At 46.3% G+C, this 27,688-nt stretch overlaps 1 protein-coding gene across 4 annotated transcripts; it reads left to right on the top strand.

The window, feature by feature from the left end:
• Nucleotides 1-3,878: 3,878 nt before the first annotated feature.
• Nucleotides 3,879-27,490, top strand: LOC143141068 (E3 ubiquitin-protein ligase RNF19A-like). 4 transcript variants are annotated; one of them, XM_076302316.1, is made up of 10 exons: nucleotides 3,879-4,034; nucleotides 13,658-14,645; nucleotides 18,469-18,677; nucleotides 19,501-19,642; nucleotides 19,988-20,150; nucleotides 20,666-20,780; nucleotides 21,015-21,176; nucleotides 22,556-22,769; nucleotides 24,044-24,187; nucleotides 24,570-27,490. In XM_076302316.1, exons 1-10 carry the CDS (start codon nucleotides 4,004-4,006, stop codon nucleotides 25,402-25,404), a joined length of 3,003 nt encoding a protein of 1,000 aa, XP_076158431.1. In that variant the 5' UTR covers nucleotides 3,879-4,003; the 3' UTR covers nucleotides 25,405-27,490. The 4 variants fall into 4 exon arrangements, with proteins under 4 accessions (XP_076158431.1, XP_076158430.1, XP_076158429.1 ...); XM_076302315.1 differs by having other exon boundaries at nucleotides 24,567-27,490; XM_076302314.1 differs by having other exon boundaries at nucleotides 19,498-19,642.
• The last annotated feature ends 198 nt before the right edge of the window (nucleotides 27,491-27,688 follow it).

The raw sequence follows: 27,688 nt of genomic DNA, 5'->3' as shown, positions 1-27,688 counted from the left end.
CATAATGTTAGGTCTGACATAATGGGAGACAGGTGGTCAGACTGCATAAAACACGGGGAGCTGAGAACTCTGACTCATGCTGCCTGCTCTCTCATTTCCACTCCCTCTCCGTCTCACTTTTCCTCGTGACTGCCTCTTTCTTCCCATCTCCTCCCCTCCCCTGGTGCCACTTGGCATCTTCAAGATAACCTCCAATAAAGTAAAGTACAGTGCACTTATACTACAATTTTTCGTAGTACAGTGCAGTACAATACTATTTTCATGTCCAAAATTTCATGTCCATTTCTGGAATAAAATACTGTGTAGTGCAATGCAGTTTTTTCATGTCCATTAATATTGCATTTCCTGCATAAGAACTGCAAATAATTCCTCCAAAACTGCATTTTTGGTACACTTTGGGGTTCAAATTACAGTAATTGACAGCCTTTTGTGCAATTTTGTAAATGCTTTTTGGAAAACTTTGGAATTTACATCCACACCAAGTAACATTTTATAGCCTAATCTGCTTTTCACAACCCCACATGCTCCTTCAACAGCAATGTTTGTGGTTAAGGTGGTTGCCATAGTTGTAAAACAAGCTGATGCATTCAACCAATTAAATGGGCACTTTTATTCATTTATGGCTTCAATTACACACTGTCAGCTTTTCCTTTCTTTACAAGGAAAAAAGAAGCTGATTGTATGCATCTACATAGATATCACTATGTATTTAGCATATGGCTATTTGGGAATTTACCCATAAAGTCCACACAAATTAATTTTAAGTTGAATCTAAGTATGACACCAAATGTATTCCTTCCTTTTTTTCAGTTGTACATACACACCTGTTTGTTGACATAGACTTGACTAGTTAATGACATTTGCCTAAATAAATCAGGAACTTCTCTTAAAAGCATTTTAAATATTTAATTGTTGACCGATTTAAGACATGACTTAGAAAACTCCTCTAAAGCTCACATAAACACACAACCATCTGTCACAATTTCCTGTTCAGAACATGATGTTCGAACACTTGAAGTCCATGAAGTCCAGTCCAGGCCTTATCCGATATGCAACACAATGCTCCAGTGGCTCACTTCCTCCACTCTTCCATTTGCAGTAGCCCAGCTCATTGTGTTTCCCTGCAGGAATAGGAATACAATGTCCCCATTACTGTCTGGCCAGTGACATCACCTCAGCAGTGCTTTCTGGCTAATGAACAATTGTTCTGCAAAATGTTAATAATGCAGAAATGCTTCAGATAAGCTTAATTTGCTCTGGCTTCCCTGTAATCCACAAATTGTTCCTAAAAATTCTAACCCCAATGGAGTTCATCACCAAAAGTATATTTCAAAGGTTTCACGTTTACCACTGTGTTGCTTCACCTCTTTTTTCCAGTCTGTAATGTTTAGGAACTGAGGAGACCAGTTGCTGGAATTTTGAGAATGAAATGTTGTCTCATTCTTGCCCAGATTTCATCTGCTGAAGTCTGGGGTCTTTGTAATAATTTTTTTTTGTTCCATAATGCACCCAATGTGAAAGTGTCTATACTGCAGACAGACCATTTTAGCAGCTTGATTGTTCTACTTTGAAGTCATACTGTTGTAATGTGTGCAGAATGTTTGGCACTGTTTTCCTGAAATATGTTGTCTGGATGACAGCATATGTTGCTCAAAGCCTGTACATCATTCAGGATTAATTTTACCTTTCCAGATATGCAAGATAGGCATAGTACACCTCTATGCCTGCATAGATGCTGGCATTTTAATTGTGCAACACGTTGGATGGTCCTTCTCCTTCTAGAGGATGCAGAGCATGATTTCCAAAAAAGAATTCAAGAAGCATTTTGATTGGTCCAACCACAGTTGTCCACTTCTCCAGTCATATAACACTAACACTATTGAAGATGTATTGCATTTATCCACACATTACATTTTTATTCTATCACTGTGTTGGGGGTGTGGAGATTCAATACTTCTTTCTCTGAAAGACATAAGTTGTTTGGTGTTCTGGCTGGACACCTTTGAATATTGCCACCAGAAATTAAGAAACAGCATTCCTTCACCCTCTCAATCATTATCACATTGATATAGAAACATTATAATCTTTTGCCATTTTCTTTATTTCTCACATAGTTCATGTAAATAATTTGCACATGAGGTTAGGTGCAATCTGAGAGTTGATTGGCCTGTCTGCTGTTCTCTTATTTTTACTTTACCTGGTGCAGGTATATGTTGCACTGCTGAAGACATGTGTTTGCATTGCCACACTAAATGCTCCTGAAGAACCACATGGCTTCTGCTGCACTGATCCTCTGTGATCTCTGTTGCCATGGTGAAGGAAGGAAGGTAGCTCACATGCATGGACATGTGGTTTCAACCCCAGACAGAACTGAGCATGCCCATAATCCACCTGCTAATTACCCTAACTTAGTCTCCCTGTACACTAACTTAATCCTCCTATATTTGCTGTTGAATTGGATGGCAAGTTCTTTCAGTGCTGGAAATATTATCCACTTTATTTATAGATTATTATCATTATCATTAGTTTGGCCTATGTAGACGCTGTTTTTTCTGTGAAATATTTGTGGAAGATAGCAGTCTATTATTGTATATGTTATAAAAATATGGATTCCAAATTGACAATTGGGTGGTATATGTTTTAGTATCAATCATATAATCCAAAGTTAAAGTATGAATATTACATTCTGTATGTTGATGTGTGATTTTTTTTCTTTCTTTAATTGTACAGATCAAATTTGTAAAAAGAGCAACATGCTCAGTCAACAGACTGTATCTGAGGTCCACTGTCGATCACTTTACATTATTAGACAGGGCATGATCATAGTCCTTGCCTGTATGCTACTAATCACCCCTTCATTTTCTATTCTTTGGAGGCATGAATGAAACTGGACATAACAACGGAAACAAAAAGATGGAATGCTCCGTTATCATTCAGTGTTCACATGCTCACGTGTGGCTGAAAGAAGTTATCTAACTTGCATTAACAATAATTTGCTTATTTACATCGGTTATGACACATATTATTAGCTTTATTTTGTCACAATTTTAGCACAAGTGAAATAGTAGGCCTACGTGATGGCATACCTCTAAATGCATGAATGACACAAAAATACAGGGTTTAACCAGAGAGCGTTGAAGCAGAGCAGTTAGTAATCAGGGATCTTTGGTTTAACTTTCATGTCTGTAACAGAAGTTGCAATGTCCATAAGTTGATTTTGGCTTAGCCTAAGAAAAAATGGGCACAACATGACCAATTAGCATGAGCCTACATCATTAGAATATTCAGAATTCTATTGACACAACAGTATGATGCTGTTTGACAGAACTAGTTTTTTTGCACATTTGCTGTGTTGATAAAAATGTGTCAAGCTATGAGACTGTCTTCCTGACTAGGCAAGGGGTCTGAACATACTGTATGTGTTGCTGGTCAGACAGGGAAATACATTCTGCCTCATATACCCAATTGGAAAATTAAATTGATTTACACCGTGTGTGTGTGTGTGTGTGTGTGTGTGTGTGTGTGTGTGTGAGAGAGAGAGAGAGAGAGAGAGAGGGAGAGAGAGACAGAGAGAGCTCACACTGTAGGCTTAGGCTAATTCTAATGAAATATGCAATACTAACATGAATATATGGTGTCTGGATGTCATTCATTAAATTGAGTTGCACCACATCCGTAAATCTGAAAAACAAAACAAAAAGACAAAATTTAAACACTGCCAGAAAATTATGGCTGTAGACGTGCTCTGACCAGGGTTTATTATAACGCGATAATACGAATTTATCACTTTGCCTATATGTGTTCTCGCGAGAGAATGTGAACTAATTTGTAAAAGGGAATCGGAGAGAGGGTGGTTTCTGTGAGTCAGAAGGGGTAACGTTACGGGACAGGGAGGTGCCGAAACGCTGGAAGTTTTTTTGGGAAAAAATAGTAGTCAAGCTCTAGTAAAACAAGAAGATTTTTATATTTTATTTTGCTGTGCGCGGCATCTTTTGTCCTAGGAATGAAATGCTGTTACACGGATGACTTGAAAGGTATGTTGGTTAACGTTAACGTCATTGTTTAACGTTATCAAGCTTCTAGTTCTACAGCTTTCGACAGAAAAAACGGCCAACGTTTACAAGCGGAGACTGGACTTCAGGTGTTCAAAAATTGCTAACGTTAGTTGACTAATGTTCATGTTTTATTATAACGTTGACTAGCTAACCCATACCAAATGTAACTTATTGTAGTGTTACTTTAGATACAGACAGATCTCGGATGCTAACGTTAATGTTAATGGCTTTTCGGGACAACTGAGGTGTTTAACTAGCCTAAACACTAACGTTAGTTAAGTTAACGTTAGCATATTATTTAGATCACGACAGCTAACGCTAGCTGGCAAGTTGAATCTGGTGAATGGCCTTCAAGCAGACCACAGCTCTGCCGCTGAGGTAACGTTAGTTTACATTGTTGGCTTAGGTGAATGTGCAGGTAGCTGCTAGTTCCTGGGGTCGAGCTTGTGTTTACTATCGATAGCTAACTTAACGTTAACGTCAATAGCTCATGGTGCTTTGTTTATGTTGAAATGGCAAACTAACCATATCATAGTATCATAAACAAACTATTGAGCAGGGTCCTGGATGTATGAGTAAGTAGCATTACGTTATCATAATCAAGGTTTATAACGTTACCACAACTGGATATGATTTGTTAAAGTAACGTAAACATTAGATAGATTTCTGGAAAACTGTGGACGTGTCATCACGCTAAAGTTAACGATACAAACATTAACGTTAACGTTAGCTAACCTAATGTTAGATCGTTAACTTGTGCTAGCATTGTTTTGTTTTTTTACTTTAATGGCCCGCTAACGTCAACTTCCCTTAATGTTTAATTATTAGATATTAGTAGTGAGGCAGTTGATTTTCACGGACAAACATATATCAAACTTGTCGTTGTTTGCTAACGTTAGATTGCTAACGTTATAGCCAGTTAACGTTAACCTCCACCAGCTTGCTGTCAGTTTAGCCCGCTAACGCGACTTTATACTTCTGTGTGCTGGATTCTAGGGAAAAAGAAAATGTATTCAGACGTTATTACTTATAATGCTTTTCCAACTGGGTTTCATATGTGAATCATTTGTGTCTACTTTGCCTTGTTAAGCGTTAGCTAACGTTCTAGCAGTTATCAGGCTAACATTAGATAAACGAACATTACTGCTAGCAAGCTAGCTTGGCAGCTAACGTTAGATGTAGTAATAACGTTAATGGTTGTTATTAGATTGCTTGTGGGGTTGTATGTCAACCACGGGTAGTTTGTTTTGATGTCGGATACAACCGGTAAATCTATTGCGCAAATATTCTACAAAGTCAAGCTCGTCAGATGCATAGCATCCATAGACTCATCGTGGTGATTCTTCACTGTTCAAAAAATAGCTGACGTAAAGTGCATCTTATGAACGTGCGAGATAATTTAACATTTATTCCAGCCAAACACATGGCTTGCGTCATTTGCTGACAACGACTAACGACAGCACTGTTGTTATTAAGTCACAGCAGTTTCCTCGGCCAAACTGTGCCCAGCGTAACGTTAATGGTCTTTTCTCACCTTCCTTCTTGGCAAAGGCTTGACCAAATGCACGGTTATGTACCGTAGTAGACACACTGTGCACAAAAAAAAACCGTAACATTATGCCCGTGGAATGCGTATACAAGCTGTTTGGAACTTGTTCGTTTTGATAGTGCAATACTTTCTGTAACCCGCTCTTAAAACGACGAATGCTACCTTGACTTGGATACTCCCTGATGTAGTCGTGCTCTTTTAGTATGTCATTCTATGCTCGATCTGTTTGCTGACTTTTAATCAGTCCTAAATGTGTTGTCCTTCTTGTGGGGTCTGAAAACACTGAACCCTTTATGTTTCCCCATGCATAACCCTTCTGCCAGATGAGCAGACTGATGGCAAGACAGAACTCCACACAGATTGGCTGTGTGTGAGTGTATGAGCAGGTCAGTTTTATAGGCCTGTTCTTCATGTGTGGAGATCTCTCCACACAGCTGGGCTCTTTGGTGTTTTGTTAGTTATGAGAGTTGATGGTGGGGGATAAACCCCCAACAACCAGCTGGTGAAGACACATGGTGTTAAGCACAGGAGATAATTGTTTACACCCTATTTGTTCCTCGCTGAGAAATATCACACTTTTTCCACCTAAATCTGCAGCATCCAAAATCAAAATTTTTGCTAATGAAGGGGAGATTTAGACTGCTGTAGACTGTACCATTCATCAGATCAGTGTCTGTGACGAGAAACATGTTCACAGGGGCTCTCTAAATTAGTCTGTGTCTGCTGGGGTCAGGACCTTATTAGTGCCATCACTGTTTTACACCACATGGTTTGCTAAGCCTCCTGAGCGGAGCATGTTAAAACAGGCCTCTGGCAGTCATCTGGGGAGCAGCCTCTTATCTAATTCGCCATTACTGTTTAACCGGGCCAATCTTGGTCCTGCACAGCTATTTCTGTAAGGCCAGGGTGGACCTGGTGGACACGCCTGTCATTCATTCCTGTTGCAACATTGGCTGCAGCTTGACATACCCATTTGTTAGGCTATGCCAATCAATAACTTGTGTCCGAAAGCTTCTTTATTGCCCATGAAAGACATAGAATTGTTTCATAGAATTGTTTCATAGAATTTGAGCATTGTTTTGTTCTGTGGTTGATTTGAGGCTTCGTTTTTCTTCTATTATGTAAAAGCAGGTTTTTTTTCTTGGCTAAGCCTTGATCTCAAAGGTTTTTGGAAACCAGGGTAGATCTGTAGGTTGAAGATATTGCTTCAAAGATATTCATATTCAGCTGTTTAAAAGTGGCTGTATCCTGCTGCTTGTAGACGGCTCTATTGGCATTAAAATGCATGGCAGGCAAAATTCCAAATGCGATGGCGAAACATGATGCTTTTAATGACTCCTTCCTAGGTTTCTTTCATGTCAAATTCACATATTCTGGCCCAGGTGTTCATGGGCAGTCCCTGGAATCTTTCTAGGTCATCTACCTCTGAAAGAGTTAGGTGTCTGCTGTGACATTATTTGGATTTGTTGCTTAATATTGTGATTTTTTTTAAATTTTTTATCATAGTTTGGAACAACACATCGATCGATACGTTTACTGTTTATAGTGCAGCATCACCATGCGTCATGGTCTTAATACACCTTACACAAACAGCTTAAAAGATAATTGGGGGGCAAACAAAAACAAAAACATGATGCTGTGTGTTGGACAGAGCGGCGAGAGTCGCCAGCGTACCCGTAACTCAGCACAACTATTAAAATGAATAATAATACTAAGTTAATACAAATATCGGCAATTCACAAAACACACACAAAAAAATGAATCATGGGCATTGGTGACTCCTGTACTGGCCTACTTAGGCTGAATAGCAACATGGTGATCTCGAACAGTCCAGTCGTTGTAACATGGGGGCAGGTGATCTTGAACGTCCAACCAGGCCTTAGATCTCCAGAAGCACGGGTCCGCTGTTCTCCATGCTAAGTAGACAATCTTTCAGAACTCCATCCTCACCGGTCAGACGCTTGTCAAGGCATTTAGCATGACTGCTCAGCAGACATTAGGAACAAGTTTCTACAGTTCCTACAAGTTCCTAACATTAGTGTCTTCAAGTCCCAACCGATTTCTCTGACCAAATGCTGGATGTGCATGGTGTCCCGCAGGAAATTATGTGTTAGTCATAGCTCGGGTCTGGTATCGGTTGCCATCCGAGCGGGTGGGGGGGGGGGGGTTCTTGTATCGGGGGTGGGTGGGTGTTGGCGTCTTGTAAGTAAGTAACAACACCAAACAAACTATACAACAGTATACAAATATTTCAAAATATTTGTGTAATTTGTGCAATTTTAACAAAGACTATTACAAGCTATAGAACAAGTGCAAAAGAAAGTGCAAAACAACAAAATGTGCAAATGTGATCAGTCACTACTTATGGCAGAGCTGACAACTAGCATTGTTACAAGCCATCCTCCTTGGCTTTAAAAAGATCATTTCAAGGGCCCTTTGGTAATTGCACTGTATTACTATTGGACCATTAATGCTTATCTTCATGCAGGCTGTCAGACTGTTGACCTGCAGCCTGTTCCGCAAGTCTGTCCTGATCTATACACCGAGAGTGAATGAAGTTTAGATCATTTTATAGTTTTGTGTAATATGGATGGAATTTGAGCGCGGGGCGCTTTTTAATTTAGAGGCCGGAGTGGCCGCTCTGTTCCCCTCCCATACCGCTCACACCACGAGTCTGAGGCATGCCCACTAATAAAACCAAGACCGTTAAATTTCAAAGATATTGGCCATATAGCCTAAGTTCGTTGAAGGGGATGGAGTTAGCTAAATAATTTAGAAAGCATACGCGTAGGCACGGATGGGCCTGGACGGGCCTATGCCCGTCTATTGTCAGTCTTGCGCATCCGATTAGACGCGCAAGTCAACACTGTGCTGAGAGCCGAGAGCAGGTGGCTGTTTACTCGGCCGCTTCTCCGGTCAAATTCGCGTCAGGTCAATTTAGCTCCCCGGTCCCAAAGAACTAAGAGCAACGGCAATATATTTCACTCAGAACATTTATTTTAAAAGACTGCAACACTGATAGTGCAACAACAAACACGCTTGGCAACGTTAACTAAAGGGATCAGTCGGGATTAATTGCCGAGTCGGGATTAATTGCAAAAGAACGAAAATGACAAATCACGCAGTCGGCTAAATATTTTAAACTTTAAACCAAACGGATGAACCCAGCATCGGTGCGTCGCATAAATTAAAACACATTGAAGCAACAACTTGATCATTGGACAACCCTACCACTAAACCTTTCCATAGGCCTGCAACGTTTATGACATAAAATGTGGAATATGAACGCATTTCATCACACCTGACAATTAAACGGAGCTGTGGCCGTTCGCGATTTGACTGATTCTTGAGAACGAGGAGCGAGATATTTGCACCGCTCAGCTCCGCTCACTAGCTGTGATTCGGAGGCATATCACATATGTAAAGATTATAAAATCTGATTATTTTTCGATTCATGACACGTTTCTTCTTATTTTTGATGCGTTCTGCGGAGAAGGGAGATTGGCGTTGGTCACGGTTTGGAATGAAAGGGAGAAAACAGGACAAAGTAACACATTTTTTTTTTTTTTTTGACGACGTAGTTAAGGCGGCAGGCTTGTTTTGCAAAGGCGGCCGCCTTGACTGCAAAGTGCTGCGGGAAACCCTGACATGACAATGACGCATGACAGCATTCAAAGCTCTTCACATTTCAGACCATGAAGTAGCCAGTTGTGTGATGCCTAGACATTGGTTGTGCTTTTTCATTGATTTCAAAGTGATGTAGCCTAAATATTTAGCTTTTTCTGGGCAGTCTTCACCCTGTGGCAGGAATTGGGTTGAGCGCTAACCACTGTCAGTTTGTTTGGTAAACACCAGTTAAATGGCAACCAACAGCCCACAGCTCGCCATCTTCTCACTCTTCCTTGCACAGCAACACAACAGTGGAAAAACCTCAGGGCTTATTTTGGTGCTCAGCTGACTGGGCTCTGGCAGAACACTCCAACCAGAGTGGTGCCGATTTGTTTGTTCTGCCCTTGGATGGGCTCCCTCTGTCAGCATCCACCCAGCGCTGCTATGAAGTGAGTCTGGAAGGCCGCAGGAAGGAGCTGGATGCCGTCCGGGGTACAATGTTTGGAGTCTCGCGGGCAGTCACTGAAATCTGCATGGTCATGGTGAGGAAGTGAGCTCTGAGAGAGTGAGGAATGCTGCAGGAAATGCCATTCTTAAGCACATTACTGAAAACCCCACCACAGCTCGCAGAAGTACATTTGTCTGGGCACTCTGCCTGTTATGATTTCTGTGTGCGTGCATAGACGTTGGCTTGTATTTTCCTGTTATGCGGTGTGGCCAGGTGGCTGCAGCCTTGAGATGTCGAGGTGTGTGTGTGAGGTAGAGTCTGTCTGTCTTGGAGTTCCGTTTGTAGTGCTTCTGACAAAGCTTGCACACACTGGAGGTTGGGAGGAGTTTCCCCTACAGCACAATGAGACATTTATACATTCAACTCCATAACAGCACTGCCCCCACAGGCCTGATTTGAACTCCAGCAACCCCATACAGCACTTTGGTCATGTGCAGAATTGCAGATGCAGTATATGCATGCTTTCACACACATCACTTAGTCCTCTAAGAATTCAGACGCTTGAATGGAAACCTGCTCCAACATGGGAGGAAGTCCTAGATTCTGATATCATTTCCTTCCACCTCCCAGTCAAGAGAGAGAGAGAGAGAGAGAGAGAGATCAAGGAATCAGGGGATGGATAAAGGAGAAGTAGAGAGGAGTAGAATGCAAAGGGTGAAGGAGGAGGAGAGATGGGGAGAAACAGAAAGACTCATAGCTTGTATCTCCACATATGCAGGCCTTAACTGCACAGCCTCCCAGTTCATTGTGTGTTATGGGGTTGTGTTTTGGCTCTGCTCAGTGTTCGTTGGAGTGGTTTCCCCTCGTTCCAGTCTCCACAGCCTCTGTGCAGGAGCAGCTTCATGCCTAAGTGTTTCCTGCAGTCTCAGTGGTGCAGAGTCAGGGTCTTTTGGGAGGGAACACTGTGTCTGTCCATAACCCCCCCCCCACACACACACACACACACATACACACACACGTGTGACGCACACATACACATTTACAGCACTTTCACTCAGTGGTTTGGCAGTACCAAACATACACATTCACATACACAAACACGCACTCCTGTGTCTGTGCCAGACCTCGCTGGGCTCCTCAGCTGACTGCAGAGCTCTTTCCCCCCTCTCCTCCTCTCCTCTTTGTAATTACTCAAGAATTCTGGACTCTGGTCACGTGGCTCTGTGGATTCCGAAAAGGGCTGCACGAACACTGTAAAAGTGTCCCATTGCTCACATCAACTGTTTGTACTCATACACAGGTTTATATGGCTGGGCTGTAGGCTATCTGCTAAGTGAATTTCCAGGCAAAAGCATTAACTTGTGTGAGGTATTGTGGAGACTGCTTGTTAATTTGACTCTACAAGAAGTCTCTTTGTGGTATATCTGTTCCATGTAGAGACCGTGTTGACTTGGCTTCTATGCTTAGTCACAGGCAGCTGTTTTTCCAAGGGGAAAACCCTTCACACGAGGTCACTCGCTCTCTGGAAAACCTCTCCAGTTTGTTTGAGTGTGCATTTAAAGCACCACTGCAGATTTCTGTAGAATTCTGTAAAATTTTATGGAGTTCAAGTCAGGACAAATTTGTTGTGTAGGCTAGTTCTTATGCAGCACAATTCTGAAATGGACCCAAATGAAGGTCTTGATTTGAAGGCCCTACAGAGAAGTGTAAATAGCTGCAGTGTGTTAATTAGTCTTTGTAATTAGAGTAGCTGAGATCGCCACACACACAAACCATATGGTGTAGGATCACATGATTTTCCCTTCTATATGGTGTTCAGTGAGCATCCTGTTTTGATGACCACCCCTGGGAGAGTGTGTGTGTGTGTGTGTGTGTGTGTGTGTGTGTGTGTGTGTGTGTGTGTGTGTGTGTGTGTGTGTGTGTGTGTGTGTGTGTGTGTGTGTGTGTGTGTGTGTGTGTGTGTGTGTGTGTGTGTGTGTGTGTGTGTGTGTGTGTGTGTGTGTGTGTGTGTGTGTGTGTGTGTGTGTGTGTGTGTGTGTGTGTGTGTGTGTGTGTGTGTGTGTGTGTGTGTGTGTGTGTGTGTGTGTGTGTGTGTGTGTGTGTGTGTGTGTGTGTGTGTGTGTGTGTTCGATTTGAAAACAGCAGAGTTGTGCAGGGCATTTCCATGGTTGAGGTGTCACTACCTTAACCACAGGGGTAGTCCTCACACTAACCTCATAGCTCGGGTGGGGGAAAAAGCACATCCAGATGCTCGATCACATGGAGGCATTTGTTGTCTTGTAGACCTAGTTGATTTGGAATGTCCTGGGCCCTGATACTGAAACTAGCGTTGAACAGGCACGCATGTCATTTGAGGGTGTGTGTGTGTGTTCTTCCCTGTTCTGTTGTCATACATTAACACCAGATGAACTTTTGACACTTGTCTTTCACACCTCAACATTCTTGCGATAGATACTTTGCTCATCCAACGTTGTGGTGGAGAACTTGCTCATCTCGTTCTTCACTGATTCTGTATGTAGGTGCATTTGCATTGCTCATTCAGTGCGCTGACCTGACTCACTCAAGCCCCCCCCCCCCACACACACTCATCTTTCATGGCAATGCTTATACAGTAAGGAACAAAAGGAACTGCTGTGGCCTGATGCCATTTGATTGGGAGAACAGTGACCTCTTCACTGACTAATTCTTCTTATCTGGAGTCCTCAAATGAACCCCTTTATCACTCTCGCATTGCTGTCTCTCTTTTTTTCTTCGAATTAGTGCCGTTGTCTTTCCCCGTCATGCATGTGACATCTCCCTCAGTTTTCTCTGCTGACGGTCCTTTCTCTCTCCTCTGCTTGTGTGGTGCTGATGGGACGCTTAGGGGTCTGCGGATATCTGATGAGCCCAGTGCACAGGCTCCAGTGTGCAGTGGAGCAGGTACCCACCTGCACAGCCTGCAGTCGCCCTCCCAGCCTCTAGCCCCTTCCCCAGGGGACTTGAACACGTGCATGTCATGATGTTAAGGGCAAAGATCCTTAATATACAACCGTCTCTGTTAAGGGTGTTGGGGATGGGTGGTGAGGTGCTCACTTGAGTCGGGCGTATTACTGAGAGGTCTGACCGAAGGCGTCATGTTCCCCACTCCCCTCCTGTCATGGCATAGCAAATGCTACTGTGTGCTTTGACCAGTGAGTGAAAAGGAATCCAGATGGTGTGTGTGTGTGTAGGTGTGCAGGTGTGAGGGTGATGAGGGGTAGCACCTCTCCTAGTGCTGCCTGTTGGCAGCCTCTCAGCCACACGTGCGCACACACAAACAGCACTGTCCACAGAAACGTTGTTCACTAAAACAGCAGTCCTTTAGAGCAATGCAAGAAACGTTTAGTTATGTAGCATCATTTTTATGTAGCACTATTTTAGTCTACGTTCCCTCATTGATGGGAGTCGGTGTGAAAAAAAAGAGTATAATGATTGTGTGTGTGTGTGTGTGTGTGCGCAAACATTGACACCCAGCATAGTTTGTCTTTGCCCATGTGCGTCAGGAGGAAACAGTGTTCTTCTGTCCAGTCCAGGGTCCCTCTGCTCCCCGCTTGTGTACATTAATGCTGGCCTTGTGTCATCCTCCCCCCACACAAGAGATGAGCCAATCAGGGCTACAGGACTGAGCTTACTGCCCAGCTGTGAGCTTGTTGACGTTTGCCTGAATTTCCATCTCCTCTGGTCGCTTTATCAGATTGTTTGTCACTGTGACACAGAATTTGATTTGATTCCCGAATTGTTGCAAAATCTCTGTTTTGATGGACTGGAGGTTCAAGGTCTGAGCACTGAGCACTTGCTTCACTGGCAGGGTGAATTGTCTGGGAGGAAGAATGGGCTGTTGGTAGAGTTCATCTGATGTATTTGTATTTCTCTCTCTCTCTCTCTCTCTCTCTCTCTCTCTCTCTCTCTCTCTCTCTCCTCTGTCTCTCTCCTCTCTCTCTCTCCTCTGTCTCTCTCCTCTCTCTCTCCCTCTCTCAGAGTCTGCTGATTGCCCGTCTCCATCTGAGCCCTCGCTGACTCCGCTGGCTGCGCCCCAGCCGGTGGGTGCCGGTGGGCGTGTGAGCGTGGGGCGGCTGCCGTCATGTCTTAACGCGCTGCGCTCCCCCCTCCGGTCCCTGCCCCTGTTGCCCCTGTCCCACCTGTCCGTCCTGTCCTCTCCCTCGCCCTCCTCCTCCTCCTCCGCCTCCTCCTTGCCGCTCCGCCCCGTCGATGTGCCTGCGGGAGGCCCCTCTGGAGAGATGAGCGTGCCGCAGCACAAGGGCTCGGAGCAGGAGCTGCAGGAGCAAGGCCCGGAGCCGGACGCGTCGGGTTCAGAGCGCGACCTGCGGGTCCAGGCGCAGGCCCAACAGGCGGGCTCAGAGCAGGACCTGCAGAGCCAGACCAAGAAGCAGCACGCGGGCTCTGAGCGCGACCTGCAGTCCGCCTGCTCCTCCGTGAGCCTGCCCTCCATCAGGAAGACGCCCAAAAAGCGCCGCCTGTCCCTGCGCGCGCTCTTCCGCCGGCGCCAGCGAGACCCCAAGCGCAAGTCTCGCGCCAGCGCGCCCGGAGGCGCGGCCGATCCCCTGGCCGGCGGCGAGCTGGTGGCCGCGGAGAGCGGCCTTCAGGATGCCGCGCAGGCCGGCGAAGCGTCCGGCGCCTCCTCGTCCTTGTCCTCCTCGTCGGCGGGCGGGCAGGAGCTGCTGGAGTGCCCGCTGTGCCTGCTGCGGCACACGCGCGAGCGCTTCCCCGACATCATGACGTGCCCGCACCGCTCCTGCGCCGACTGCCTGCGCCAGTACCTGCGCATCGAGATCAGCGAGAGCCGCGTCAACATCACCTGCCCCGAGTGCTCGGAGCGCTTCAATCCCCATGACATCCGCACCATCCTGGCCGACCGCGCCCTCATGGACAAGTATGAGGAGTTCATGCTGCGCCGCTGGCTAGCTGCTGACCCAGACTGCCGCTGGTGCCCAGCACCGGACTGTGGGTGAGTAAATATGAACTTGTCAAAGTATTAAACAATATTGCTACCTGTTGTAAAAATGATGTAATCGACACTTTTAACTAATATAAAAGTACACACAGTGCTTGACATTCAGGTTTTCACCCTTAATTCCGTATGCTTCCATCTTGGTTCGGTTCATGAATGCAGTATCTTCTAAAACATCATTAAACTCTGAGGAATAATGAGCTTGTCAGAGCGGCAAGGCTTTTGGAACCCTTGACTACCAGCTCTCTTAACTGCTAAGCTGCAAATAGACTAGAAGGCTGCGAGGAGGGCTTGTGCTCTCGGTGACACTGATGTGGAGCCGTAACTAATCCGCTCAGTGAGCCAGGTTGAGATCCAACCACTGATGTGTCGTGGGAGCTGAGCTGTGATGGCTGTGTGAACAGTCAGACTGCACCTCTGACTTGTGTGTGGGCGTGAGGAGTGTACCATGAGCTGCTGATACTCTGTGGGTCTGCGTGACCTTGCTAAGTGAAAGTTCACTAAGGCACAGAGATGCTCTTGGGGGACTTCCACCCTATCATCACAATTGGCAGTGGCAGAGCGATGTTTGTTTTTTATTTGCAAAAATGGCTCAAGTGGTATTTAGAAACTTTGCTCTGAATTTCTCAGATCAAAAGGCAAAATATAAAACCTTTCTCTCTCTCTGTTGTGTTTGTGTGGGTGAAACAAAAAAGTGTGTGTAGGCAGTTCAGTGGATATACATGTGAGTGCATGTGTGTGTGTGACCGTCTGCTGTGTTAGGAGCTAGTAATGCATGAGTGTGTGTGTGTGTGTGTGTAGCTGCTCTTGTTCTATACCAAGGTCTCTCTGACGTACATCTGGCCAGAATAGAGAGTTCTATCACACAGTGACTCACTCTTATTAGATAATGTTAAATAATAACATTAAACTGGCTTGCTCATGGGAACATGTCATCAGATATTCATTGACACTTTGCTGACTCACAGAACCACATAAAGCATTGCTTAGAGACCAGACCAGATCTGACACCGGCGATCAACAGGATGAATGGCTATGGTCTGTTGCTATATTCTATTGTGTGCTCATGTAAAGGTCCATTACTCTCTCACTCACACACACACACACACACACACACACACACACACACACACACACAGAGACTCTCTGTTTCTATAGTCTGTTTTGGCAACCGGTGTGTCCAGCTTCTGTCATCAGGGCTGTGCTTGTTTTCTGGCTGGCACAGGTTTGGAAGGGCCTGCTGTTCAGGTTCCATGGGGAGAGGGGCTGACATTGAGGCTGTCAACTCCTGTGTGTGTGTGTGTGTGCTGTCATCAGCATTTTGTCAGCTTGACACTGGTGATGCTGTCAGCCTGAATAAAGCCTCTTTTCATCAAACTGTGTGGCTTCAGCCTGACTAGACACAGGCGGTCTCACTCTCTCTCCCCGCTGTCTCTCTCTGCCATTGTGCTGTCTGTCTGTCCCCTGTCTCTCTGCCTCACTCCATCTTCCTGTCGCTCACTCAAAGACAAGGGCTCTGCACTCTGTCCTCCTCTCATTCCCTCTTCTCTCACTCTCACGCTCACACTCTCTCTCACACTCTCTCTCACACTCTCTCTCACACTCTCACACTCTCACACTTTCTCTCACACTTTCTCTCACACTCTCTCTCACACTCTCTCTCACACTCTCTCTCACACTCTCTCTCACACTCACACTCACACTCTCTCTCACACTCACACTCACACTCTCTCTCACACTCACACTCACACTCTCTCTCACACTCACACTCTCTCTCACACTCACACTCTCTCTCACACTCACACTCTCTCTCACACTCACACTCTCTCTCACACTCACACTCTCTCTCACACTCACACTCTCTCTCACACTCACACTCTCTCTCACACTCACACTCACACTCTCTCTCACACTCACTCTCTCTCTCACTCTCTCTCACACTCACTCTCTCTCTCACTCTCTCTCACACTCTCACACTCTCTCTCTCTCACTCACTCACATATCCCTTCATATAGCAGCCATGCTGATGCACTGTTCAGGCCCCATACAGCCTTGTACACTGTCCCACCTAATGGCCAAATGAAAGGGAGAGGAGAGAGCCAGATATAAACCTTATGAGAGCCAGGCAGAGTTGGGAGAGTGAGGATGGCAGTCTGTCCATCAGGGTGCTTTTCTCAGCTACCAAAGCAAGAGAACTGAAGGGAGGTAAATTTAGCCCTTTAGATCATTGTGTTCAGTGATTTGGATGTGATCAAGCCAGAGCTGGAGTTTGGATAGTTGTTTTGATGTTTATCTCAAAGCACACATTGTCTTTGCTACTGGCCCTGCCTCTCTCAGCTATATTTAGTGCAGTGGAGTGTTTGCAAGCACATAGTAATGAACGTCTTAACATGACTGGGCGAGGAGTGGCAAGCACAGCTCACATAGTTGCTCAAACTCGTCAGCTGTGTCAAAATGGCAGCGCTGGTTTGATCCAGGATAAATGGCGATGCTTAGCTAGGTATGACACACTGGTACGTTCACAGACAATTAACACACTGTGTGGTCCAGTTGTCAAGATGAGGTAGCATTTTCTGTTTGTTTCCACATGCAAGACGACCCTGTTTACTCCTGCAAATGTCTTGCCCCTTATCCATGTGATTTGGGTGGTACACGCGCACGCACGCAGCCTGATAGCTTGCATCTGAGGTGTGCTAACTAAAGTGGAATCACCTGAGCAGTATCTCTGAATGCTACACTGCGGGTTGTCTAAGGACGTTTATTTTAGCTTGACAGGAAAAACAAGCAAATTACTAACCTAATACGCCAGAAGTTTGTGTACATTATACAGTATGTTTGGAAGACTGAGCCAAGTTGCAATACATCCATGCTGTTCTGTGTTTTCTCTAAAGGATGCTGTTTGTAATTGCTGAAGCACCACAACCTACACATGCACACAACAACTTTTATTCAGCTGTAAACACACACACACACACACAGTTTCTCTCTCAAAGCCCTTGGTTACGTGCCCAGCCTCTAATCTGTGGGAGTTTTAATCACCACTCGGCTACCAACAGCTCATTTGGGTTTGTGTTGTGAGGGGAAAAGTAATTGTATTGTGAAACAAAAATTGCTTTCTTCTGCACGTTTCTTGTGCCAGCCATAATAGCCTTGTGCTGTTTAACAGAGCAGCGCTTTGCCTTTTGGGAAGCGTTCACATCCATAGCGTGTGACACTCCTGCTCTAGGTATTCATATTCCAGGCACTGTGGAAAGCCCTGGTCAGGCAGACAGGCCAATGGAGTTACTTGGTGGCAGTGCAGTGCCATCTCCTCCATCAGCTGGGTGCCGGGTGGGTTAATATCGCCGTCAGGTCAGGTCAGGTCAGGTGTGCCGATATGTGGAGCTGGGTCTGATTGGAGGTGGCAGCAGCGCTGCATCACGACCTGCATGAGCATGTGGAGAGGGCTGTGTAGAGGGAGACGTGCCAGTTATGTCACTGAGAGGTGCCTGTGGGCTCAATACTTAATGCCTATACTCTATTTCTGTTGCTAAGAACTGGCTCATCTTTGGTTCAGTCAGGTTGTTATTCAACCATACAGAATTACTGAATATCTTCACTTTATTTCAATTTAATTTAATTGTACTTATAGAGCGCCAAAACATTACACATGTAGCTGTAAAGCTCATGGAGCTTTACAGAGTGTTAGACAATATGATTTCATTCATTTATGATTTCATTTCACCCAGTGTTGTTCCTTTCGTGTGTGTGTGTGTGTGTGTGGTCCTAACATGTTGCTATGCGCTGACCCTGCCCCCTCCTCCTCTTTTTCCACCTGCAGCTATGCGGTCATTGCCTTTGGGTGTGCCAGCTGCCCCAAGCTCACATGTGGCCGTGACGGCTGTGGGACAGAGTTCTGCTACCACTGCAAGCAGCTGTGGCACCCCAACCAGACGTGTGACGCCGCCCGCCAGCAGAGAGCGCAGAGTCTGCGCCTCCGCCCCTTCCGCTCCTCATCTCTCAGTTACAGCCAGGAGAGTGGAGCTGCTGGTAATGGCACGCACACGCGCACTCGCGCGCGCACACATACTCACACACGCACACACATACTTACACACACACACACACACACACACGCATACATACTCGCGCACACACACACACACACACACACACAAACACACACACACACATACTCGCGCGGGCACACACACACACAAACATTCACACACACACACACACACATTCACACACACACACACACATTCACACACATTCACACACACACACACACATTCACACACACACACACACATTCACACACACACACACACATTCACACACACACACATTCAGCCACATACACATTCAGCCACATACACATTCAGCCACATACACATTCACACACATACACATTCACACACATACACATTCACACACATACTCACACACTCACACACACACACACACACACACACACACACACACACACACACAAATACATACTCGCTCACACACTCGCACACAGACCACTGCTGGAGCTCATGGAACATTTAGGCTGTGTCAAACCTTTCAATGAACTACACTATCCTCTGTGATAGTTTTGTCCACTCGCCTTTTGTTGAAAACATATCATAGGCTTTTGTCTTCATCATAAGAAATTATACATTACTGTGCACAGACAGGGCTATTCCAAATGGGAAGTTCCTGCAGTGGGAATATGCAAGTCTCATATAAAAGTTCCCGAAGTTCCTGCAGTGGGAAGGATGCATAGATATTAGAACCTCTAAGCAGGGAGTTTATGTCTCTGGAGCCTTGTGTCTGTCCTCTCTGTGGATTGTGACCTTTGCTGCCCTGTGCCCCCTCACAGCAGACGACATCAAACCATGTCCTCGCTGTGCTGCCTACATCATTAAGATGAACGATGGGAGCTGTAATCACATGACCTGCGCCGTGTGTGGCTGTGAGTTCTGCTGGCTCTGTATGAAGGAGATCTCAGACCTGCACTACCTGAGGTGAGTCAATAACACACACACACACACACACACACACACACACACACACACACACACACACACACACACACTAATCTTCTATAGTTAAATGGAGACATTGATAATGATAAAACGTTTGTTTCCCAGTTTTTTTGTCCGTAGACTTATTGTATTAACCTCAGCTCTCAATACAAATTACAAGTTCACGCACCAGGCAAAACATTACAACTTAAGGCGCAGACGCCGATTCGCCATTATTCCTATAGTTAAAGTAAAACATGTTGTCACATACAAACTCCCATCTAATCTGTCAGCAAGCGTGTGTGTGTGTGTGTGGCTATGATGACTGTCTGTCTCTTGGATCAGTCCATCAGGGTGCACCTTCTGGGGTAAGAAGCCATGGAGTCGTAAGAAGAAGATCCTGTGGCAGCTGGGCACTCTGGTTGGCGCTCCAGTGGGCATTGCCTTGATCGCTGGCATCGCCATCCCTGCCATGATCATCGGAATACCGGTGTATGTGGGGAGAAAGGTGGGTCCATCATGGCACATTTACAAAAATAAGCCTCACAATCATAAGTCTCATGCAATGTTGGTCTTTAGATTGTTCACCTCTAAAATCTGCTTTTTATAACTAATGTCCCCCATCATGATTAAGTTGATAAGTTACTAGTGTATAGAATTGGTGCACCACATGTGTGGGGTCAATAAAAGCCATTGTATGACTGCCAGCAGTTTATTATTGTAAACAAGTACAAAAAGACTATTAAACAGTTTCAGTTTCCCGTACCTACCTACTGTAGGTACGGGAAAAACCCGAAAACAACCGGTTTTACCGCTCGAGTTGCTGCAGCTAGCAGCCAATGCAGCCAGGCAGCTACAGCGCTATACTCTGGGGGCATGTACATAGGAGCTCATGTGACATGAATCACATCAATGTCTCATCTATTTTTCTGTGATCAGTATCATATCAAGGCAATTGTGAAATAGGCCTGCCCTGCATAGCTAAGGTTAAAGCTATGTATGTTTAATGCGAAATGTTCACAGATTCATAATCGCTATGAGGGAAAGGACATTTCCAAGCACAAGAGGAACCTTGTCATTGCTGGTGGTGTCACTTTGTCTGTCATTGTATCACCAGTTGTGGCGGCGGTCACTGTCGGTGAGTGTATCAGTAAAATTAGTCAAGTTGTCAGCAAGTGTACAAACACATATATAAGTGTATACATACATACACACACACACACACACACACACACACACACACACCTGACTTACTGTAAATTCTCAAGATTTTAAGGAAGTTAAGGAAGCCACAAGGCATGTAGGAGATGAATTGAAGCTGTGATTAAATCTCTTCTGCCCCACATATTTGTGTGTGTATGTGAAACTGCAGGTATCGGCGTGCCTATCATGTTGGCATACGTGTATGGCGTGGTGCCCATATCTTTGTGCCGCAGCGGCGGGTGTGGAGTCTCAGCGGGCAATGGGAAAGGCGTGAGGATCGAGTTTGACGATGAGAACGACATGAATGTGGGCAGCGGGGCCGTGGCTACTGGTGAGGAACCCCCCTCTCTCTCCCCGTCTCAGCTCTCCCGCCTGGGACGCTCCGCTGCATGTTCTCTGTTCCAGACTAAACCAGGCAGGCACGGCGCTACGCCGGGGCTAGGGGAGGCTATAGCCCCAGTAGAGATCGGCATACCCCACCCCCCACCCCCTCACCCTTAGCCCCCTTGTTGAGGTCTGTGGCAGAGGCACATTTATGCATCATCATGAAAATGGGTTATTTTCTTATCACCCTCGGTAGAGAAAAAATCCTGGTGCCGTGCCTGATATCAGGACTATAAAACAGACAGTTTCCTGGTTTTTGAGGATTCCTCTTTATGATTAACTACTTTTGGTATAATCACATTTATTTTGGTGGTTTATAGTCATGTGAAGGACCGCTGCACACAACTTGCAGTGCAGAATTTGTAGTGTTTTAGTGTTGTTTGGGGACAGAATAACCTGCGGGAATGTGAGAAAAGCTCTTAAACTGGCCAACCATGTTGTCTACATTTTTAATCGGTGCCAACTGGGCTGTTGGTTGTGCAAGGGGTTTTCATGGCTTTTAAGTAGATTGCTCACTAGTCTCAGACTAAACAAGGGTAAGGCTGCTTTAGGGTCATGATCCTCCAACTGGACTAGAAGGCCTGGAGTGACCTTTAGCTCCCTCTGCTGGTGACTCTGAGCCTCTTGGAGTTCCTGACACTGCAGTCAGCTGACTGGTCACATGACTCACTCAACGCCCTTCCTCTTTCACTTACCCCATTTGCTTTTTCCCTCAGCCAGTTTCCTGCTTCTTCTGTCTCCTACACCCACCCACCCCCCCCCCCCTTCTCCTCCTACTCCTCGTCCACAGCAGTATTGGGGCAGCTGTGGCCTACTGGTTAGCACTTCGGACCTGTAACCGGAGGGTTGCCGGTTCGAACCCCGACCAGTAGGCATGGCTGAAGTGCCCTTGAGCAAGGCACCTAACCCCTCACTGCTCCCCGAGCGTCGCTGTTGATGCAGGCAGCTCACTGCGCCGGGATTAGTGTGTGCTTCACCTCACTGTGTGTGCTGTGTGTGTTTCACTCATTCACGGATTGGGATAAATGCAGAGACCAAATTTCCCTCACGGGATCAAAAGAGTATATATACTTATACGTACTATACTTATTCTACCCGTAATAGCAACTTCCTTAGTCTATATTAAAACAGATGCGACTGCTCTGAGTGCGGCAGAAATGCTGTTCGCCCTATTAAGAATTTAAGTGCCTTCAAAATGATTTTGGAAATGTTATTTTGAGGTTAAAAAAAAAGTCTTTAGGGCTGCTTTAATGTTGTGCTCTCTCTCTCTCTCTCTCTCTCTCTCTCTCTCTCTCTCTCTCCCCCCCCCCTCCCTCTCCATGGCAGACACCACCTCTGTGGCGGAGACGCGACACAACCCCAGTCTGGGGGAGGGCAGCGTGGGCGGCCTGACGGGCAGCCTGAGTGCCAGCGGCAGCCACATGGAGCGGATCGGCGCCATGCGGGACAACCTGAGCGAGAACGCCAGCACCATGGCACTCGCTGGGGCCAGCATCACGGGCAGCCTGTCGGGAAGCACTGTGGGCAACTGCTTCAACAGGTGAAGAGAAACCTAATGTGATATCAGATATCAGTAGGGATGCAACCATCCCACTCTTTCAATCCCAATAACAACCAGTGCAGTGCCCATTCAAACATGCTATTCCTGTAGAAAGCCCGTAGCCCAATTACATGCCTGCAGGTAGGCCTGCTTTAAAAATAGGGTGGTGATATATTCTAATACAGGGGTGGGCAAACTGCGGCCCGCGGGCCGGATCCGGCCCGCCAAGCACTTTCATCCGGCCCGCCGAGCATTTCATTTGGTTATCAGGCTGCTCGCTGTTTTTTTCTTGCGATAGAGACAACGTTGGTTAGCTTTACTGCAAACTGCTTTTCACTCTCCTTAGAGAACGTTTACAATGTCAATGTCAAAACATGTTAATTTAACATGATGTTATCTCTATTTAAGTTAACTCTTAGTTACCTCCTTTGCAGCAGATCTAACGTGAATATTATGCGATCCATTTAATTGGGAACGCGTCTGCACTCACGAGAGGGAGAGAGAGTGGCAGGTTCCAGCTGCCTTGTCATTGTTGATAATTGATATCTCCTTATAAGAAACTTTTAAAAGGAAATCATGAAGGCAACAGTAGTTCCCACTACTGACCATTTAAAAACTGTGAGAGGGCCCAGCCGTAGGTACAGCACAAGCCATAGCGGAGCAGTCAGAAGATCATTGAGAAATAAATGTGAATTAAAGATACTGTCTTAAAGCAACAGTGCACAATTTATACATTTGTTATACATTGTGGGGGGGGCTGCATGTGACTTTTTGTACAGATGACTTGACATAAGCCGAACAGCTGTTTTGAGTTAAGGCTGTATGTTCAGGTTTATTGTTAAGCCTATTCTTCAGTCTGGTAGCATAAGTCCTGCACTGTGCATTGTGAAAGGGGGAGTGGTTACTGTTCAACATGAAGCAGCCATAGAACTCTGAGCAGTAGAGCTGCTTGCACTGCTATGTTATGCCTCCATGCTCTCAAAATCTCCGCTGAGGCAGGACCTAGTACATGCATATGTTAACAGAATAGCATACAATTCATTTGGAAGAGATTGGCCTAATCACCAATACCTTAAGGCTTAAGCCCCATTCTCACTGATATCCAATCCAGCTATTTCATATCGGCCCAATATCTGTATGGGATCTGTGCATCCCAGTAATAGGATATTAGGAGAGAGGGTATGAGATGGACTCATAGTGGACAAATGGCGTTCCAAGTACCCCCCTACTTCAGCATGGACTAAGCAGGGTGTTGGATGTGTGTGTGTTGTTAGGTTGGAGGTGCAGGCCGATGTCCAGAAGGAGCGCTGTAGTCTGAGTGGAGAGTCGGGCACGGTCAGTCTGGGGACAATCAGTGACAACGCCAGCACCAAAGCCATGGCTGGCTCCATCCTCAACGCATACATGCCTTTGGACAGGTACGTGGGTGGAGTGGCCCCACTCTACTCATTAGCTGTGTCTCCATGTTCATATGCAGCCCACTAGGTCCTTGTACCTTGTGCTTGTGCTTGTGTAACTGCTCAAGGAGTTGGATTTCACTTCAAGATCACAACCTCACTGTCTGTGTGTGTGTCTCTGTGTGTGTCTCTGTGTGTGTCTCTGTGTGTGTCTCTGTGTGTGTCTCTCTGTGTGTGTCTCTGTGTGTGTGTCTCTGTGTGTGTCTCTGTGTCTCTCTGTGTGTGTGTGTGTGTCTCTCTGTGTGTGTGTCTCTCTCTGTGTGTGTGTGTGTGTGTCTCTCTGTGTGTGTGTGTGTGTGTCTCTGTCTGTGTGTCTGTGTCTGTGTCCGGCCTTGTCCAGTAGGGATGGCAGCAGTCTGGAGGTGCAGGTGGACGTGGAGTCCAAGCTGTGCAAGCTCCGGCACCACAGCGGCAGCAGCAGCCTGGACGACAGCAGCGGTGGCGGGAGCCGCGGGGGTGCCACGGGCGGAGGGGGCTGCTGCTCAGCGGGCTGCCCGCACGCCTCGTCCTCTTCGTCCTCGCGCCTGGCCAAAGAGTCCTCCTCCTCGGGGGGGAAGAAGAGCAAGGGCAAGCTGCGCAAGCGGAGCAGCAGCGGGGGGGTGCGGCGGAGCGCCACGGGGTCCGGGGTGGCGGCTGTGGCCGCGGCAGCAACGCGGGCCGGCGATGACCTGGACGCCCATCTGCTGGAGCAGCGCAGCGTCCACTCCAGCGAGCCGGACTCGCCCTCGCCACCCTCTCTGAGCGGCAGCCTGCCCTCCGTGGCCGACTCGCACTCCAGCCACTTCTCTGAGTTCAGCGGCGGCTCGGACCTGGACGCCTGCCGGCCCGTATGCTGCCCGTACCACCAGCACGAGCACGCCGGCTGCCCCAGGCTCCCACACAACGCCCCCGCGGTCAGCCCTCCGCCCGAGCTAGAGCACGGCACGCCGGAGACCAGCCTGCTGTCCGGCGGCGCGGCCACAGCGGTGCCCCCTTCGCCGCAGGGCGCTGTGTTAGCGCTGCGCTACATCGCAGAAGAAAGCGTGGGCTTGATGCGGGCAGTGGAACTGGACTCGCGGATGGAGGAGGCGGAGGCCGACGGAGAGGGTGTGGATGCCTCGCTGAAAGGGCACAACAATAACCTGCCGCCGTCACCGGCCAGCTCGCCCAGACACCCCTGCATCCAGACGGACATCTAAGCCTCCCAGAGACAGGACATCACGGGTCAGTCGGACCCACCACCACAGAGCTTCTCCAGCTAATCTCACACCCACTTTATCTTACTGAGGATTGCACACTGACTACGAGGTTTCAAAATAAAAAATAAGAGCAGAAAAGAGGAAAAAAGAAGAATTGTTATTACTGAGGTATTGTGGTAAAGTATTTTCTTTCTTTTTTTATTTGTTTGTTTTAGTTTTTGCTCCAGCGTTGGCTGTTTGCTAAACGAATGTCGATAAAGGAATGTCCACTGTCTATGTGAGAGCAGGGCAGTGTATGCTGTATAGAGGGAGTGTGGGTGGAGGTGATGGGATGGGGGTTTGGTCAAACGATATCTAAGCTGGTTTGTCAGGCATGTGGGGTTGAAAAACCAAGTTCCAGTATGGTCCATGTTGGCGATATGACTGCTTCCTGGCTCTGCCAGCCCTTCCTTCATGTAGCTGCTCTCAGGTAGATGCAAGCGCTGATGAGACCCAAGAAAGCTTCTAGGCATGAATGTAGGAGGGACTACTGATTGACAGGTACAAGTTGATTGACAAATGTAGCTGCAAATAACAAGCCTCAGTATGTTTGTTGCTTTCTTTTTTTCCCCTAAGGGACCGTAGCATTTTTTTTTAAGAGTGGGCCTTACAATTTTTTGGGTGAGGCTGTTCAAGTAACACCCCATGGGCGATTGCACACCCTCATGTGTGTGTGCACACATTCACACACAGTCTTTTAGACAAATCAAATGCTGTTCTGTGGGTTGGGTCTTCCACAGCCCAGCCGGAGGACTGTGCAACATCATGCATCGTTCAGATGGAAACCTAAGAGGGACCAGGTAATGGTAGTGTTCCTTTTTGTCCTGTCAAGATTCTTGTAAATTATTTTTTACTTTTCTTGTGAAGTTGTGGTTCCTTGTTTCTCTTTGTGTGTGTGTTTTTTTTTCCATTTTGGGAAAGGTTGTAATTGGCTGAAGCCCTGTGTTGGGGGCATCATAGGTGTGTAACATTGAGGAGGAGCACTGAGTGGAGCAGCATCAGGACCTCTCTCTGGTAGAACATCCAGCCCACTGTAGCCTTCTGCACCAGGTAGAGCTTCACATTCACAGCACAAACCGAGCAAGAGCATAGATGTGGCTTAGAAAGCTAACGTTGAAGTTCATGCGTAAGGAAAGCAGAAAATCTCACAGCTACAGGAAATGGCCGAGCATTCAGGGTCATTTACAGAGGACTCTCCTGCTTAAACAATGAAGATGCACCTCACTATAGTATTTTTTTTATGTTAATGACTCATGGTGCCTTTTTGAAATCTGTGTTACCTTGTTTCAGTCTGTCTCAAATAAATAAGAAGAAAAAAAATGAGAGTGAAAGTGTGTGTGTGGTGACAAGGCATCAGACATTCACACCACCCCTAGTATCTGTGGTAGACTTTAGACTCCAGACCCACCTACCAAAGACCGCTCTCAGGCTGGGATCATCCCTGGGCCCTTTGGTGCAGCCTGATCTGCAGACTGAAGAGTGCTGTGCCTTTGTCCCCCCTTCCCCCCTCCTGAAGTGGGTTGTGTGTTGCATGGACTACCTACTGGGGGGGTATGCAGGCAGGCTGGGTTCCTCTCACCTCCACACACACACATTTCCCCACAGCCCCTGTGTCTGTAACCCGGGCTTTTGCACTGTTTCCGTCTCTTGACCCTCCTGTACTCCCAGAGTGCGTGTGTGTTTGGGGGGGGGGGGGGGGAGTACATAGGAGCAGTCTCTGATGGGAAGTACCCCACTGTTTGATTTGTGTTCATGTTTTTGTGTTCATTTCGCTGCCATTCTGGTGCTGCTCCAATAATCCCTCTGATCTAAACATGCCACAAGCTGCAGTGTCCTCCACCCTGTTGTGTTCTTCTCTTCTCTTGTCTCTGTGGATCTGTCTGCTCCGAGACCTCTACCCACTGTTCTGTTGACCTCACACCCTGAGCTCGAGAGTCAGCTCTAATAAAACTGGCTCGCAACATCTTATGATATTTGTATATTTGTTTCCTAATTTGCTTTATAATATGCGTGTAAATGCATATCTAAATAAAGAAAATGAAACTAAGTTCTCCTTTTTTTTTCTTTTGTGATGAATTTAGCCATAATTTGAAAAGCTTTCTAATGTAATGTTCTGTATGCTTGGTTTTCATACAAAGCTGTTTGTTAATAGATCATCAGGAATAAACAGTGGAGTAATCAAGAGTAGTCTGTTTAATCTGATTTTAATACATTGCATGATAAAAACATGCATGATTGGTTTTGT

The sequence above is a fragment of the Alosa pseudoharengus genome, unplaced genomic scaffold (assembly GCF_046254945.1).
Source record: "Alosa pseudoharengus isolate Yale_2024_CS ecotype anadromous, Long Island Sound unplaced genomic scaffold, YU_APseudo_1.1 YU_APseudo_1.1_scf_23, whole genome shotgun sequence".
NCBI classification, from domain to species: domain Eukaryota; kingdom Metazoa; phylum Chordata; class Actinopteri; order Clupeiformes; family Clupeidae; genus Alosa; species Alosa pseudoharengus.
This window is presented reverse-complemented; position numbering and strand designations above follow the sequence as displayed.